This window comes from Poecile atricapillus, chromosome 1, assembly GCF_030490865.1.
Source record: "Poecile atricapillus isolate bPoeAtr1 chromosome 1, bPoeAtr1.hap1, whole genome shotgun sequence".
Taxonomy (NCBI): domain Eukaryota; kingdom Metazoa; phylum Chordata; class Aves; order Passeriformes; family Paridae; genus Poecile; species Poecile atricapillus.
This window is the reverse complement of record NC_081249.1, coordinates 78,332,111-78,349,434: the sequence shown is the minus strand read 5'-3', so window position 1 is coordinate 78,349,434 and position 17,324 is coordinate 78,332,111. Positions and strand designations below refer to the sequence as shown.

The window sequence follows — 17,324 nt, the reverse complement described above, 5'->3', positions numbered from 1 at the left end:
TGGATGGGCAAGTTTCCTTAGTACTGGATCAAATCCTAAATTACAGAAACTACAGAACTAAGGGCCTCCATTTCAGCCCTTCAGATGGGAGATATTAGTGTGCTGCAAGGGGATGAAAACAGACAGACTCTTGAACTCACGCCAGCACAGCTCCAACCGCAGCTGTACAGTGGTGGAAGAAATTCAGAATTAAAACTCTTTTCATCACACACAACTTTTCTTCTTCAAGGATACGTACAAAGCTGAGGAGAATTAAAAAGACTCTCCCAGCATACATCTCTGGTAATATAAAATGTGATTTGCAAAATAACAAAGGAAAACAAATTTTCCTTTTCTGTTCAGTTTTCCTAATATAGCTTTAAACAATTAAAATAAGTTTATATTTTACAGCATTTTTATGCTGCAACCTCTCCTAGAACCCTAGTTACTTAAAATTAGCATTTGTTACTAAGTCTTTTAAAACCCCAGATGACTGTAATGAAAGATCATATGTGGTACAACGTTACTGCCTGAAGTCACTGTACATAGTGATAAATGCTACCTGTGCCAGTTAATTCCCACAATCTTACCAACCCTAGAAAGGCTTTAGCTGGCTGTAAAGACACTCCTAAGGATCAGCTATCAGACTTGGAAGCCTAGCCTTGGCCAAAGCAGAATACCAGCAGGAGTATTACCATAACTACTTATATTAATTAGACATGTGACAACCTAGAAATAGCTGCATCGGAGCTTCCAAAGGGCCTGGAGATTTGGTAATTTTCTGAAAATCTTTTTGATGCTGATAGCCACCAAAAGGCCAAAATGTTCCATTTTTATTTCTATTCTTTGGACTTTGGCAAAGTGTTGCACAGGGAGTGTTAAAAACAAAAAGGACTACAGAGAAATTGGGCTCTTGCTGGGAGTTAGTCCTGTCTGCTCAAGAATTAAAGAGCACTGTCTCTTTCATCCTATGAGGTAGAAACTTCAAAATGGAGCCTTTAGGAACAGTAAAAAGTTATTTAACAGAAATGACACTGGTGTGCCAATCGATTAGCACAATCGATCCACTGAATGCACTTGTAAAAGGTTCAACAGCTAATCACTCAGCCTTCCAATGTGCTCAACTCCTCCGGTGTTGCCAGGTAAACTCATATAATTCCAGATGGCCAGTGGCACTTGTGCATATAACTCATGCCACAGCCACCCTACAGGCTCTGCTGGGGCAGAAAATTATCTTACACTAGAACAGTAAGAACTGAATCTGCAAAACCTCCCGTTGCTGTAAATGAAAAGGCCAAATATAAGCACTGAATTTGTGTATAGTTTCACATTACAACAAAATTGATATAAAGTGTCTGCTGCTGCTGATGGGCTGCTCACATTCCCCTCTCCTCTCAACCCAGACTACACACTGCTGCCATCTCCATTGTGCTGGATGGGCATCATGGGATGCACAATCTGCTGATCTGATGGGGCAGTAAACTATTAATAAACATGAAGAGAGTCTTCTGTTGGGTAACAAGGCTGATTGGATTCATTACATGGCTATATAAATCATCAGATGCAGCACAGAGAGGGAAGGAATCTGTATCTGGAGATGATGAGGAAGGCTGAGAACACTTTGCGCACAGCAGCCTGCAGGCATGCTAAATTAGGCTTAGCACTAAACCACATTTTTACATTACTTTACTTAAACGAGCTCAGACCCCTTATGTGCTCCCTTGAAACTTCTTTCAGCCTCGTTTCTGTATGGTCAGTCTTCATTTTCCAAGTGTTCACCCTCATGTTTGCACCCATTTAATTATCTTGATTTTTAAAATCATGTTAAAAAAAAAGAAACAATCATTCCACAGAGCAGCACAGAGATGGTACTTAGTGTACTTTAAGGTACCCAAAGGTACTTAAAGTTACCAATGAAGAGCAAGCAGATACTATAGATGCCTTGACTATTGTGTGACAAGCCTGACTCCTGTCCCTGGGTCCCTACTGTGCCTTCTCCCACACCGGCTCCAGCCGGGGGAGCCAGAGGTTCAGGGTAAGCCTCCAGAAGCCATGCCTTCTAGCTCCCTCCCCTTTCAGGGCCCACACTTTGGTGTATTTAAATGCATTTTAAAGGTCAGCAACTCTGCTGGGTTTACAAGTCCTTTAGCACAGGTGTAAGTACCTAAGCCAGGGCACAGCAGCAGCTGAACTGGCCCTGTACCCCACACAGGACAGCTTACTCAACCAAGCAACAACTGCAAAATCACAGTAATCTACTGGTAGAAGCATTTGCATCGAGCTGGAAAGACTGGACAGGTTTAGTGGAGTGTGCAAGTCTCTCTGCCCCACAGCTAGACCCAAACAGCTCCCAAGAGCTCTGTCCAACCTGCTCTGAACAGCTCACAGGGAGGGAGAATGCTAACAAAAGGATCAAAATTTCACCGGTTTTTCTCCTGACACAACTTCTCTGCCTGCATACAGTCCCACTGACTGCTTAATACACAAGCAGTGATTATCTAATCATTGTAGACCAAAGATTTTTATGAAATTGTTAATTAATTTCACTTTGCCAAACTAAGGGGCAAACAGCATTATGCAAGGGAAAAAGAAAAAGGGAAAAGGGGGAGAACCATAATCCACAGCATGTCTGAGCTGTGAAAGTGTTTTGTGTTTGTTGCTCACGCTTGGATTCAAGTGGCTGTTAAAGATGGAAAGCATTTGCATTTTAGAAGTAGATTTTCAAAAGCTCCCCACACCAATGTCCCTGTGCTCCTGAAAACCAGCAGTGAAGCTTCCCTCCAGTGACAGCAGTGGGAGCTTTTGGGAAGCAATGCCTGTAGACACAGTGAACAATAGCCCAGGATTATGCAGCTCAGCACAGTATGCAGAGGTTGCATGTGTTTGGCTTGCTACCTCTGTTCTCCTCATCTGCCATTTCCAGGGAGCTGACATGGAAAGAAGGAGCAGACAGCAGAAAGGCTGCTGGTTTGCAGCTCCCTCCTCTTATCATTGTCAGGCAGCTGCACAGCTCCAGCTCCACTGCTTAGCAAACTGATTAATCTGATGTCCCTGCATGCACATGAGAAGTTTATTAGTTTCGGTGGTTTAGTCAATCTTAGCTCCCCTTTTCTGCCAATACAACAGCAAAGATCCTCAAACCACAGTTTCATATGCCTTTGGGTGGAGGAGAGCAGGAGAGCATCCTGGGACCGGCACGCAAACTCAGGGTGAGGACACCAGAGCTCCCTCCATGCTTTGCCACCAGCCCTTCTGCATCATCTCAGGCAAATCATTTACTCGTGCTTCTGTCACGGCTTCTGCACATTATCCCGGCTTTTGCCAATGTAAAGTTAAAGCTGTCTCGTGCAGTACTTTTGGCAGCCTGACGAGTATGTCTGGCATCAGTTTAATGTGCTGAGGACCCCACGGAGGACATTCTGTTCTCACAGGGACAAACCCCCTGCATTTCAGCAGTAAGGCAACACAGAGCAGACCTGTGGGCTGGCCAGGGAACGATGGGCACATATAAGTGCTGGGTTTGGGGACACCTGACAAACATCTGAGAACACAGGTAGGTTTGGACAGATCTCAGCCAGGGTTAAAAATCAATAGAGCTGTGCCAGTCACTGCTAGCTGAAGGTCTGGTTCAACACTATTTAAACGTGCAAAATTACAGTATTATCTCTGAATCTCATTAAGGTTCTGGGGAACAACATATACTCAGATTCACAAAATACTTTGAGCTCTGCCTAAAGGAAAATAAGTGAGCTTCTGTGAGGAACCAGGGAAGACCAAGGACCTTCAGGAGCTCTTCTCTTCCCCATGCTTTAGGCCCAGGCAGTTCCTCATTGTCCTTGCTGATGGATGTCTATGTTAAGTACAAAAAGAGACCCCCTTCAATAGGTCAAAAGCACCTTCAGTGAAAGCACCTTACTCCTGTGACTTCCATCCCTATCTACTCCTCATTTCTCCCCCACAGCAAAGCAGGAAACAAGTCTAGGATGCAACTAACACTCAATCTGTGTCTTTCATCTTGGTAATTATTTTTATTATTCAAATGTTTTTCTTTATAGCCAGATTTTGAATGATAAATGAATCCAAATGCAAGCTGTTGGCACAATGGTCTTATACAATGTCTCCATGCAGTAGTAACCCTTTGGCTATATGGAATGCATACATACAACTAATAAGAGTATTACACTGGAAACTGAACACAGTGACTCAACTCCTGATAAAGTGTTCATTGTTATTATTAGGACTATCCCACAATATGCCAGATGGTTTTCAAATGTAATTCAGACTCAGACTGATGCCCTCCGGTGGTTCCTGTTCAGGCAATTGAAAGGTATTACTGCACCCGTAGCAGAATTGAAGGTATGCCAGCGTGCTGAGCTTGAACTGTCAACAAAGATAGAAAGAAGCTGCAAACAGAAGTGTTTGTGATGCAGGAACTTGACCTGTTTAACTATGAACATGCAGGGGAAATATTGCAGGTGAAACAGATGATAAAGTCTTAAGCTACTTCAAAAATTATCATTAAATGGCATTTGCCATTAATGATACAAGACAATCTCCCTGCAATGCAAAACATGTGGTATATAAGAAAAGTGAGGAAGAGAAAGAAAACTTGTAGTTGCCATTTATTTTGGCAATTGTTACACTAAGAGTTTGACTATGAAGTTCTTTCTTTCCTAGCATAGAGAAGCAATAGTTTTCCCTGGAAGTAGAAAGCGTAAGTACGAACTTTTGAAGAGGGCGATTTAACTTTGTGAGGATCTGAGCATGACAGTGAACCCAAGTAAGGTAGAAGATAAGCACAAAGATGCAAAGAAACTGCTAAAACCAAACCATGAAGCCCTGAAGCTTTAACCTGATTCAAATAAATGCACTATTTCTGCAGGTCTGAGCTCTCTTACCTGTACCTTTACCCCTGCTGTTGGGAACTGAATACAACATTCTTCATACTCCAAACCCAGGACAATTTACTTTGGTGTCTTCACACTCCAGGGGAAAGAAAAAGTCCTACTAGATCTCTATGAAAAGCTTTCTGTGAACATCAGGCCAAAGGATGACCGCTCCATGCAACCTCTTAAGTCGTGTGACTCAAGAAAAAAGTCACAGCAACCAATTTCATGTATCACTTAAAACCAAGCAACAACTTCCGGTAAAATCTTAGAAGTCACAGAATGAATATGAGGTGTGATCTGGCTAAATCATCTCAACCTGTAATTACTGAGATTGGTCATTTCTGAGCAAGCTCTTAGAAGTGTGCCTTATTCTGTTCAGCAAAAACATAAAGCATACATATAGTCATTCTACTATATTCCTGATCAGCAAGAATGTAAATTATATACACCTTCCTGAGGACAAGTAAATCCTACACAGAAAGAGACTGGGTACCATGAGGGTAGCAAGACACTGGCACAGGCTGCCCACAGAAGTTGTGGATGTCCCATTCCTGGAAGTGTGCAAGGCTAGGTTGGATGAGACTCTGAGAAACCTGCTCTAGTGGAAGATGTCTCTGCCCATAGCAAGGGGGTTGTAACTAGATGATCTTTAAGGTCCCTTTCAAACCAAACCATTCTGAGGTTCTATAACACTTGTTCAGACTGAAAAGTTAAAAAGAGACTTTTGTCTTGCTTCAAAGTAAGATACTGTTTAAAAAACAAACAAAAAACCAAACCAAACCAAACCAACAAAAACACACACACACAAAAAAGAGACCATAAAAAGGAAGAATACTATTAAGTTCTGATCCCTAAAGTTCCCCTCCTAAATCCAGGAGCAAGAATATGCAGGTGAATTTAACACCCAAAACTTCACAAAAAAATTCATGGAACAGAAGGGAAACACACCTCTGCAAAGTATGCCTGCTTCGATTTGCAGTACATGCATAGGGCTTGAGGACACCTATTTTTTGTACCAATGTCTTAAAATATTAACCTGGCTCACTCCTATAAATAACACAACCAAAATCAGTAGTCAGTGATGATAAAGCCACCTTTCCAGAACCTTCTTTATGAATATTCTTTCCCTGACAGTACAACAAGCAGCTGCTTCATTGCTCACAAAGATGTGCTAATTACTCAGACACTAATTGGCATGAGCTGCTCACACCATTTCTTCTGTATCAAACAGAATATTCTGTTTCAATAGTCACTGAACTGACTTGAAAAACAGGTGACAAAATGCACCACTGAGCAATACAGTTTCAGACATAGAGGTCATAAATGAGAAAAACACTGTAGAGGGCAAATTTCCATTTCCTCTCTTCCTGTTTTTTTAAAAGTTTCTCATTATGTACATTCCTGAAAACTAATCAAGGTTAAAACTGCAAATTAACAACGAGTGGCAAATACAATTTAATTTGGAAGCTTTGGATGCCAAGAGAGCTGGGTCAAATTGATTTGAATTTACGGAAGGGCCATGAATAGAAGCACTTGTAGCACTTTTGCAGTTCTCTTACAAGTATAATGCTGCAGAGGTATCAAGCGCTCCCCCCTCACTTCCCAAACTCAGACTGACAACACTCCCACCTCAATACTTCCAACACTCCTGTTTCCTCAAGAGAAGAAAAAGGTAATACTGAAAAACCTCCTGGGTCACATCAGAGCAGAGAGAGACAAACTGGTGCTTGTTCCCCATGAATATGACTCTGTCCTAGCCAGTACTGGCTGAACTGGCCTGGGACACGCAGCTGTTGCCCGCATCAGACTCTCCCATTTGCAGCAGTTCTCTGCAGATCTGTGCTAAGGCAAAGTGGTCCCCACAGTCCTTATCTGTGTATACACACATACTCCTCAGGGTCCTCACGAGTCCCTTGTACACCCCTCTCCAGGCACGCACTTGAAAGCTCACTTGGCATCTTGCTGGAGCCAAGGCCTTGCAGCAGGAGCTGGGCACTCAGTGCTGGCTTCCACTCTGCCGTGGCGCCAGAACAGGCTCTGCTGCTGTACATTAAGTTTCAGCATTTTAACACCACCCCTCCCAGGACAGGAATCCCACAGTGGTTGGCACCACGTGTGCCCATTATGACAGGCAAGCCTTTCCCAAAGAGATTTCACTGACAGACAAAGGAGTGGTATCTCCAGTGAGCAGGGCTTGGATCTTAATTCTTCACAGCAAAACAGAAACTCAAAACAGACTAATTCTACCTAGACAACAAATGCCACCAGAAACTACCTATAGCATATACAAGATGCAGCCTTAGCCCTCTGAGCACCCAGGAACATCTTTTTAGGCACATGCAGGACAGACAACTATTAGTTTCAGGTGAGCTGACTGGAACTCACCATTTTTCTAAACATTTAAAGATCTCCGTTTAACTTCTGCTTGACCTGTGACAACCTCAGAGGGGAAGAACAAAAAGCCATAAATAAATATGCTTTTGAAGGAAGACTGCCAGGCTGCCTTAGGCATTCAGAGAAGGCAGACATTTATATTATATAATAATGTACTCTCGCTATTCAAAAGGGCTGTCAATGTCAAAATTTACCATCATCTAAAAGAGAAGCCATTTTAGCAAACAGATCATGGTGCATGTATGTGATAGACGTAAAACAGCCCCCCCCACCATACCACTTGCCTGAATGAAAAAGTCACTTCTGTTGCCAAGCAAAGCTGGGTCTCAGTCTGACTTCAATGTTCCAAGGGAGGAAAATGACATTTTTTTAAAAGTTGATCCTTCCAAGTAGCATCCTTAGCTGAACATACAGTACATCTTTTCCCATGAGCCATAAAGAGAATGTCCTATATTTTGACTGTGAACAAGCTTTTCTAGGAATGCAAATTTTGCTCTCAATAGTTACACAATGGACTACAGTGTCACAAGCACCGTTCGTGCTCCATTAGTCATTCTTTTATTATTTTTTTAAACTGAAATTCACAAAAGGCCTACAGTGTGTGTACAGCACTTGCTAAACAATAGGCTGATTGTTTAAAATATTTGCAAGATTCCAAGAATAAAGACCAACGCCCAAAGACAAACCAATATGCATATTGGTCATGTAATTAATAACAGCAAGGAGCCTACAGTATCATGCTCTTGTGAGTCAACAATCCAGAAAGGTAAAAACCAGGAAGGACAGGAGCTATGAGACCCCCTGAACCAATATTCTCTGATCAGCACAAGACAGATAACTACAAAATGATCTGTATTCATGAGAGAAACAAAAGAGAAGTTCAGTTTCTAACAAGCTCCCAGCTGGTATGGGATGATGCTCACTTACAAGAGCAAAGAAGAAAAAAAAAATTCAAGTTGTTAGACTTCTGCAAGGAACTGACATTTTGACTCTGCTCCATCAATTTAATTTCAGCCTATATCCAGGGAGTGCAGTTAGTTCCTGCCTTCTGAAAACAGGCTGATAATCCAGTATTTTTGGTCTGATTCCGGTTCCTAATGGAAATGTTTGAATTGCAAAATACACCCCAGCACAAGCACTTTTACTTGCAGCATTAGGAGTTTGGGCAGGGAGCGGCAGGCAAGGCAGGCATCCTACCTTCCCTAGGTGACACACAATGGAAAGACAGCCCTGTCCATCTGGCTCTGCCCTAGGCCTTGGGAGGAAGGCTTGACAGACCTCCTAGAGATGGGTGCACACATCTGGGTCTGTGCTCCAAAGCTTAGGATTTTCCTGTCACCAGCACAGGCCTCTAGCACTGAACATAAATCAAGACTATAAGATGAAGAAAGGTTCAAAACACAATCCTATTTACTGCCAACATAAACAAGATTGTCTGCTAGAACAGTGCTCCCACCTGCTCTTGTCTGTGCCTTCCTACACACTAGGTTATTGCTATGCTTTTTGGCATCTCTGGTGTTGTTCAGAAGAAGCTAGAGCCTTTCTTTTCAAATATTAGATGCTACAGAGGGCAGGACTAAACTGGAAGTGAAGAAGATCTTGCCTGCCCTGAGAAAACTATTTCTAGGTCAAAAAAATATGTCTGAGGTGGAGACATTCCAGCACCTCAGGCTTCAGATGGCTGAAGCAGTGCTGCACAGGGACAGACAGAAAGCCATCAGGGAGATCACTGATTGACAAGACGTCTGGCAAGAGATTTCCTGGGCTGTGACGAACCAGCACATGTCCTGACCTGCAACTTCCTCTCCCAGACAGCCCAGGCAGCTGCCTCAGCCAAGAGAATCTCCATACTGCATGACTGCTCTGGGGAAACAGGAACTCACAAATTCAAGCGTCTCCTGGTACTACAAGAACACCCACTGTCTCCTAGCCCTGCCTATGGAAAATGCTGATTCCAGGCATTAGGACTGTCCTGCAGCAGAGAACTAAGATACCAGGGTGGTGCTGCTATCTCCTACATCACAGCAAACCTGGATTTCCCACTGCATCCCACAGGAGAGAGCTGGCAACATCTAACTGTCTCCACATGAACTTTGAATAAAGACAAAAGCCTATTGAAATCTTATGGAAATGCTACATACAATTCAAAATCACTCCTGCAGTTAATCAATATTTTAATCTACCTTATAAACATTGACACCCTTCCTTTAAAAACTTATCAAGCCAGAGAAAGACATACAAGTAAAAAACAATCAGGATTTTGATGCAAATTCAGATATTCCTATGTCAAATTACAGAAATTAGCCCAGTACTGGAGAGCAAAGAGAAATTAAAAAAAACCAAAAACATGGAAACACAGAACATCAAATCTTTTGTTTGCTTGTTAATTTTTATTTTTTAGGAAAAATCTATTAACTTGGTCAAGGAAAGAAAGAAAAACAATTATATTAATGTAAGTGCTTACCTTAGAACAGAAATAAGAACGATCTGTACTCTGGCAGTGCCTCAATTTCTAGTTATACACTAAGAACCAGTTGTGTTTAGATTAACCAAATATACCTGTACTTGTCACAGTTCATGTGCTGTCTCAGTTTTTCTTTAGCTTCTTTCCTAAGTCCCTATTTAAGAAACACCTTAGTTAGAATTTAACACATATTGTTAAACTTTCTGATTTTCTTTAAAACACAACCCCCTCACCCCAATAAAGCTAACACCCACAGGAATTAAAAATACCAGTGATTTACTAATCAATGACATTACTTGTTCCATCATGGGAAAAATCAAAAGAAGGAGGAAAGATTGAATAAATATAGCCAATGTGGAGAGTCTTGTATCACCTAGGAAAACTGTAACACCTTGCTAAGTAAGCTTACACAGACACTACGCAGCCATGTGCTCTGCCACATTCAGCTCAGAAAGAAAATACTGGGAACGCCTTTATTCTGTTAGCAGTTCAGCCCCTGCATGAAATTGGTCCCTAGCAAAATCTCAAGGCTCAAGTCAGACAAGTATTCAATAATTTGGGGCTTTATTTCTAGAAATTCTACCTTAGACAACACAAGATGTTTCCAGAAACACAGAGCACTTGTGTGAGAAGTGAAGACTGAGAAGGGATCTCATCAGTATCTCCAAGGTGGGTGCCGAGAGGACAGTGCCAGACTCATTTTGGTAGTGCCAAGAGACAGGATGAGGAGCAATGGCCAAAAACTAAAACACAAGAAGTTCCATCTCAACATGAAGAACTTCTAGGGTACATGTTGAAAACAAATGTCTTTCAGATTCTTCTGCCTTGCAGTGAAATGAGGAATACAAACTATGCAGGCTCATCTGAGGATTTTCTCTTCATCAGTTCTCATTCATCTTAAATGAGGGTTAATCTAAGATCACCCACAGCCACTTCCTCCTGCCATTTCTGCTTCCTCAAGCAGAAATCAGTGTATGAGGAAAACCAAGTCACTCAAAAAGGAGTAGGATCAATGAGGTCAGAATAGTTTGTCTCTGGCTGGTGGATAACATGGGTGTCTTTGCTTCTACTTAGCCAAGGGAAACCCAGGCAGTGGAGTTTAGACAACTATTCAGCCCTCCTGGAGTGGACCCTTATCTTTCCTCTACTGAATTACTTGTGGAGTATATTGACTCTGCTGAGGGTAGAGAGGTTTTAGATACCTACTTCTCATGGAGGTACAGCAATCTGAACCAGATCCTACCCTGGTTGCCTGAAGATCAGTGTCTTGTGGCAGAGTAGTTTGTATTTGCTGTGTGTTTAACTGAACACGACCTTTTGTAGATACCAGAGAAAGCAAAGGGAAATGCAAAAATGAGAGAATAGAATGTATTTCTCCAACTTGAGAGAAGCCTTGCCCAAAACAATCTGCACATATTCAATGACATCCTTCTTATCTAGACATTCCCTTGTGTTGAAAATAAATTAAACTTTTTCTGTAAAGGAAGAACTGCTGTGCCCTCCCTTCCTATCTCCATTTTTGCTTAAATGCAAAACTTGTTCACAAGTTACTATTTCTACTCCTCTGTCAAACATGGCTAAAAATGTCCAAATGTTAGAAAAATTATTAGTGACAAACTACATAGATATATACACATACATGGAGAAATATGGCTTAGGAAACCAGACTACAAATCTCGGCTCTCTTCTCAGTTACAAATATATTTAGTTAACATGTAAAAAAGAGGAATGCTGTGAGTTAAGAAATAGCTCCTTCCTTTTTTGGAGCTGAGAACAACCCAAATTCAATGCTCGCTTTGCCCTTACCACAATGAAGGGGAGGGAGTTCTGTGTAGGTAGTCACATCTGAATTACTCACTGTAGGCTCTACTTAGAGTCACTGTGGAGAAACCAAGATGACTCATTCTTCCTCATTGTCTACAAAAATAAAAATAAAAAAATAATAAAAAAAAAAAGAAAAAACACCAACCCAGAGACTACCAGAACTCTGTATCAATCCAATCAGATGAGAAAAATCTCATGCAGGATGCCTGTATTTTTCTGTATGAAAGGTGGAAGTAGAAAATGGAATCAGAATATAGAGTCTAGAATCAGCGTATGTTTTAACAAAAAAAGGTGAACTCTGTCTTTCTGTGGTGCTGGAGACAGCAGTGATCAGCAGAAGCTGTACCCAAACAGGTGGGAATACTGAAGGCCCAAGACTGCCCTGCTGGCACAAATCCTGAACAGACCCACCAATAGTCCCACCACATCCTCCTCCTCACACCCCAGTGTTTAATGACTACTCTGTTAGCATGTTGCTTCACCTTTGAGGAATAAGACTTGGGGAAGTACTCCCTCATAAGTACTCCTTCATTTTCAGTGTGGGAGAGATATCGATTCTAGGACTGGAAGATACAGCCTGAATGTTCAAGAACAGTCTACTCCAAAAGTCAACATGGGTAAAATATCAGCAGATGATCCCACATTTTTCATTCTGTTCAAAGAGGTTCTGCTTAGAAGTGAGATGCTGATCAGTTTTGATTTGTTAAAGGTATCCATCTGCTGGTTAAATCAACTGATTTTGACAGTCATACTACAGCAGTTCATCTCTGGTACTACAGGTCCCAGTGACCTGCCCTTACCTTCAGCATCTGCTCTCCACAGCAGGCAGACAGGCCCTTCAACCTCACAACTGCACTGAACTCATTCCCAGCCTCCAGCCCTTTCCTGGGCAGATTTAGCTGAATCTGTTCATGAAGGCAATCCTACTACCAATGTGTGCAATCTTTCTCTTCGAGAAGACCACTGAGCAGTGATATCAACTGAAGTCAACAATAGGATTTATTTAAACAGCAATAAAAACAGCACAAATGCTTTATTTTCACTAAAGGCAGAAGGTACGAATGAGGCTGTGGTTCAGCTCAGTAATTCATATATCAGTTTGTTTTGTACCGGGGTAAAAATGCAACAAACACTTTGACCACAAAACACCAAGCAACGATCAGAGGTATATTCACTCCAGCAGTTACATTTTGTACAGATAAAAATAGTTGGGTTAACCTTTAGCCCTGTCATTCAGTACTGCCATTGTTCTTCATAGACCATAAGCTTCGTAGTGAATTTTCAAGGGGTGTGTCACTTTTGCTTTGCCTTCACTTTTCTTGGCCTGCTTGTAGCTTTGGTTTAACTGGTTTAGGTGTGACCACAATTCCTGTAACTGGTCAGGTATCTATATCCCCCTCTGTTTTATTTTTGTTTGTATGTGGTACAACCACAGCTTTGCACAGACAGCTGTAAAAAGCAGCTGTTCTACAAAGAATATTTACCACTAATGTAGTAACTTTGTAGAGAGAAATACAACAGCCTGGTACCACAGCAGAGGACTGGAGAAGTGGAGACAGAGGATGTGGCTTGGAAGAGTAGAAGTGCAGGATAAGAAACACAGCACAGGCTTGGCACCTGAGACCATGGTCATAAACAAATCACCAATGGTCAACCAAAGAAATGCAGACCTGGAGCTGGACAAAACCAACTTCAGAGATAACAAAGAAATAGTATCTAATACCCATAAAAGCAACTATATATAGCAAGACCTGAGACACAATGTGGAACTGCAGACCAAAGAAAAAAAGAGAGGCATGTAAAGTTGTTTTAGCAAACACACTAAAGTGACCCCAGATGGATCCTACAGAAAAGAGGGAGAAAAGGGGAAGGGGGGAACGAAAAAGGAAAAGGAAAAGGAAAAGGAAAAGGAAAAGGATCAACATGATGAACCTCATACTTCTCCCAGGAAAGGACTCCAGATGCTGACAATTTGCTCTCACACACACTACTACCAGAATAAAATCAGCAACCTTGGAACCCAGTGGAGCAGGAGAGGGGTGAACGTAACACCAGGAAAAGGGATAGAAACCAAGAACTAAAGGTATGACAGTTTTAACTGCATTATTATTCTTTATTTTTCTGTAATAATTGCATCTGGACTAATTATAATTAGACTACGCTAAGAATAAATTCTTTGCTATAAAGAAACGTGCTGCCTTTTTGGCCATGAACAAGGTTTTGAATGTAACACTTTGTCTGGACATGCAGTCTCCACATCACAGTAAATAAATCCAGATAAAAATATTGTTTTATTCTAAACAGGTGTTGCCAGTCTTCCCAGAACAAAGAAAAAAAACCCTTATAAACTCCTGTTTTTCCAAATAGTTCAGCAGAAATATGATCACACACCCACACCTGACCCAGATCAAATTTGAATCATTGGGTGACCAAGCATTAATGATTCTGGAGCCGTGGCCAGAAGACTACAGAAGGCAGATCTGTAAAGTGGGAGTATTTGTACAGAGCAAACAAAATTACTACAAAATCATCTTGAAGAGGTTATGGACTCAAAAACTGCTAACACTTTCTCTTCATCAAATATCAGTGTTTAAAAAGCAATGGCAAAGAATTCACATAGCAGAGAAGCAAGAGAGAAACAAAAAAAAAGAGCTACCTTGAAATCACTGGAAAGTTACTCAGTGAGAACATTCTCTGGCAAAAGTAACTGCAGATGGTAGGAAAGGGAAAAGCGAACACTTGAAAAGTTCCACTGATTTGTTGTAGTCTTTCACTGATTTTTTTCTTCAATTAGCTCCCAGTTACTGGAGCAATAAAAAAGCCAGATGTTATTTCAGTTAAAAGTGAAGATGGGGTAATTACTGTCACAGTGTCTCTCCTGTATTCTCACTTGCCTGGGTTATCCCAGTCACTGTACAAACCAAGCACTTCATTCCCTCCCTGTAACACTTCCCTCATGGTGGAATGGGCTTCCCATGGACAAATACAGAGACTTTTTCATGTGCTGTATTACGACTACATTTGTACATAACACCCATATATCAAGGTGACCTCTTCCTTCATTTCTAATGAAGGCCTGTTTGTTTTCTTTGACTAAGCTTTTTGGTAACATAGAATATCCTGAACTGAAAGGAACCCAAAAGGATCACTGAATCCTACTCCTGACTCAACAAAAGCTCTTTGGTGTATGGATCAGGTCTCTTTTTACACTGCTGATGCCCTCAACACTGAAAAACCAGTGACAGTAAAGCAGGTCATCGGGAAAAGATTAATGAAAAAGAAGATGTGGACAATCGATTTGCTGAGCCATTAAAGAGGTATTATGACCTTTCAAAATGCAGTTCTTGCCTGTACACACGAGGTGTAAGAGAATCAGAAAAGGAAGGGAGATGATAAAACATCAGAAATAGGTAACAAAATATGTTCCAGACAGGTGTTAACCTATGAGGAGTACAATCATGCAGCAGATAGGAATTGCATAATTTGACATTGTCAGGTCACCCACAGTCTTAAAATTCAGGTTCTGTAATTGCACCCATGCTGTAAATAGCCTGTAGTTAAGGAACTACATGTACAACTCAGCACTGTCTAGCAAACAGACAGCTAGTCAACATAGCATTACCGTCTCTCTTCAGAGAAGGCAGCTCTTGATGGGACCCAAGAGAGTCGTGTTCTGAGCCTACCCTCACTCCTCGCCAGTTGTCAGATCTAGCCTCATGTCTCCAGTTTCTCATCTCATCCTTAGACTTTCTCACTCTGTGCCCAATCTCTCAGCAAGGAGTCTCTACTCAACTGCACTTCCAAGAGCTTAGTAAAATTATCCACCAGGCATTATAAAAAATAGAGTAGTCCTGGCTTAGGCACAATTAAATAGCTGTTCCCCGTCTCTTCAACACAGAAAGCATCACCATCTGTACAGCAGTCAGAACTACTACACTGCAAATTCCTGTGAGGCTTTTAAACACCAGTGTAGCCTTAATTACAATACAATGAACAGGTGAGTGTCAATTGTATTTTACATTCTCAAATGGAAAATATGCTTAAAACCAAATATTTTTTTAATCAATAAAAAGCATTTCATTGAACGGTCAGAACTGGGACCAAGAGATGTGCATGCACCTGGCAGAGGAAAACTTTTAAGCTGAAGGTCTTGCGCTCTGAGACAAGTAGAAATGGTTTCTGCTTAATGCAGGAGCAGAAGTGTGCATCACAAAGACTGCTAGTAAAAATAATTTGTGAATTCTTTAGAGGGAATGGTTTCTCTTCACTGCTGTAAATTAAAAGCTCTAAAGTCTTTTACACTAAATGTTATTTTCATTATTCTCTGTCCCAAACCCTATTAAAAAGATTCTCCTCATTTTGCAAATCTATAGGCAGACAGAACTGCTATTTATCTTCACAATACACAGTACTCCAGAAAAAACACCCCTATCTCAGAATGGACTTCAGTTGCAAATAAGTGTTAGAAATTATCACTCATTTATTAAAATCAATTACAGTGAGCCCATCTGGAGTCACTAATTGTTTGTAGACATAGTGTCAAGTTCCTGAGATGCAAAGCCAGTTCATTATCAACACTCGACCAGCAACATACTTGTCTTTACTGGTAACAACTCTTGAGAAATCTTGCTTTGCACTTACATGAAATTAAATGCAAGAAACGCTCTCAAAACCCATGAGGAAAATGACAGCTACTCGCATTTCACTGAACACCAGAACTGGCAAAAATCTTCCCTTTCAAACTCTAACTTCAATGACTCATCACAAAACAACTCAATCAGCAAAGCTTATACATCTGGTAGCAATGTGGTGCTACAGCTAAAGCCCTCCTCAGCCAACAGCTCACAGACCCAACTTCTTCCAGCATCACTCTCACCCATGGGGAAAGAATTCCTTCAACATAGCCTTAAATCAGACCAGGTATTGACAGGGCCTTATTTGAGACAAGGGGGAAGTTCATACCTCATGGAGTTACTGGTTCAACAAACCTTGCTGCACTGATTTACACCGAGTTTCTGTTTTCAGACTTATCCCTGCAAACATAAAGACAAGGAGCATGATTGCTCTCATATGCTTCAGTAAAAGTGCACTGCATAGGATCCACCGTGTCTGCAGACCTCTGTGGATGATAAACACCAGAACAAAGGTGATAACAAGGAACCAAGAAAGCGGTAACATCGAGCACTGCTACAGTCAAGCTGGTGGGAAACATCTACCCACTGCCTTATCTTTCTCTCATTTTATACTGATGTTGAAATATCACTGACATCTCCTAGAGCAGATTTTTTACAGTACAATCACCTCCACCCTTTTGTATAGGCAATACAAATTTATCTTCAGCAGACCTAACAGAAAGCCTCTTAGATACTGGAGCATTGTTCAGACTGAACTGTGATATGCTTTTTCTGAGGAATGCAGAGAGATGTATGCTCATTCAGAAACTACAGAACATAACCACACAGAGTGCATGGACAAAATGCCTAATCACTTCTCATGGAAAGTAAATATATGAAGTTTGCCACCACTTTTTTCCCTAAAGTCATATGTTCTGCTAAAGTCACACACAACTCAATCTGGCTTTCCTTTCACAAAAGGAAAAGATTATGGTAGAATTTTGTTGGCTGTTCCTTTGAATTCCAGAGGTCAGAGGGTCCGTATGCAACCTCAAATCTGCAAAAACAACAATACAACAAACCCACACACAAATTCATTTTAAGAATGGTCTTGGAAGAAGTCTGAATAACCAGCACAGCTGAACTGTGTTTATCACTCAC

At 41.3% G+C, this 17,324-nt stretch overlaps 1 protein-coding gene across 6 annotated transcripts in view; it reads right to left on the bottom strand.

The window, feature by feature from the left end:
• Positions 1-17,324, bottom strand: part of MTMR2 (myotubularin related protein 2) — a 62,543-nt gene that overhangs the window by 41,502 nt on the left and 3,717 nt on the right. Inside the window, exon 2 of one of the 6 annotated variants that reach the window (XM_058832936.1) lies at positions 16,513-16,583. The exons of 4 other annotated variants lie outside the window; for them this stretch is intronic. In XM_058832936.1, coding sequence (XP_058688919.1) covers positions 16,513-16,517 — 5 coding nt within the window. In that variant the 5' untranslated portion in view covers positions 16,518-16,583. Of the gene's footprint in view, positions 1-9,726; positions 9,748-16,512; positions 16,584-17,324 lie in introns of those variants that run through there. One more of the 6 variants, XM_058832970.1, reaches the window with a different exon arrangement.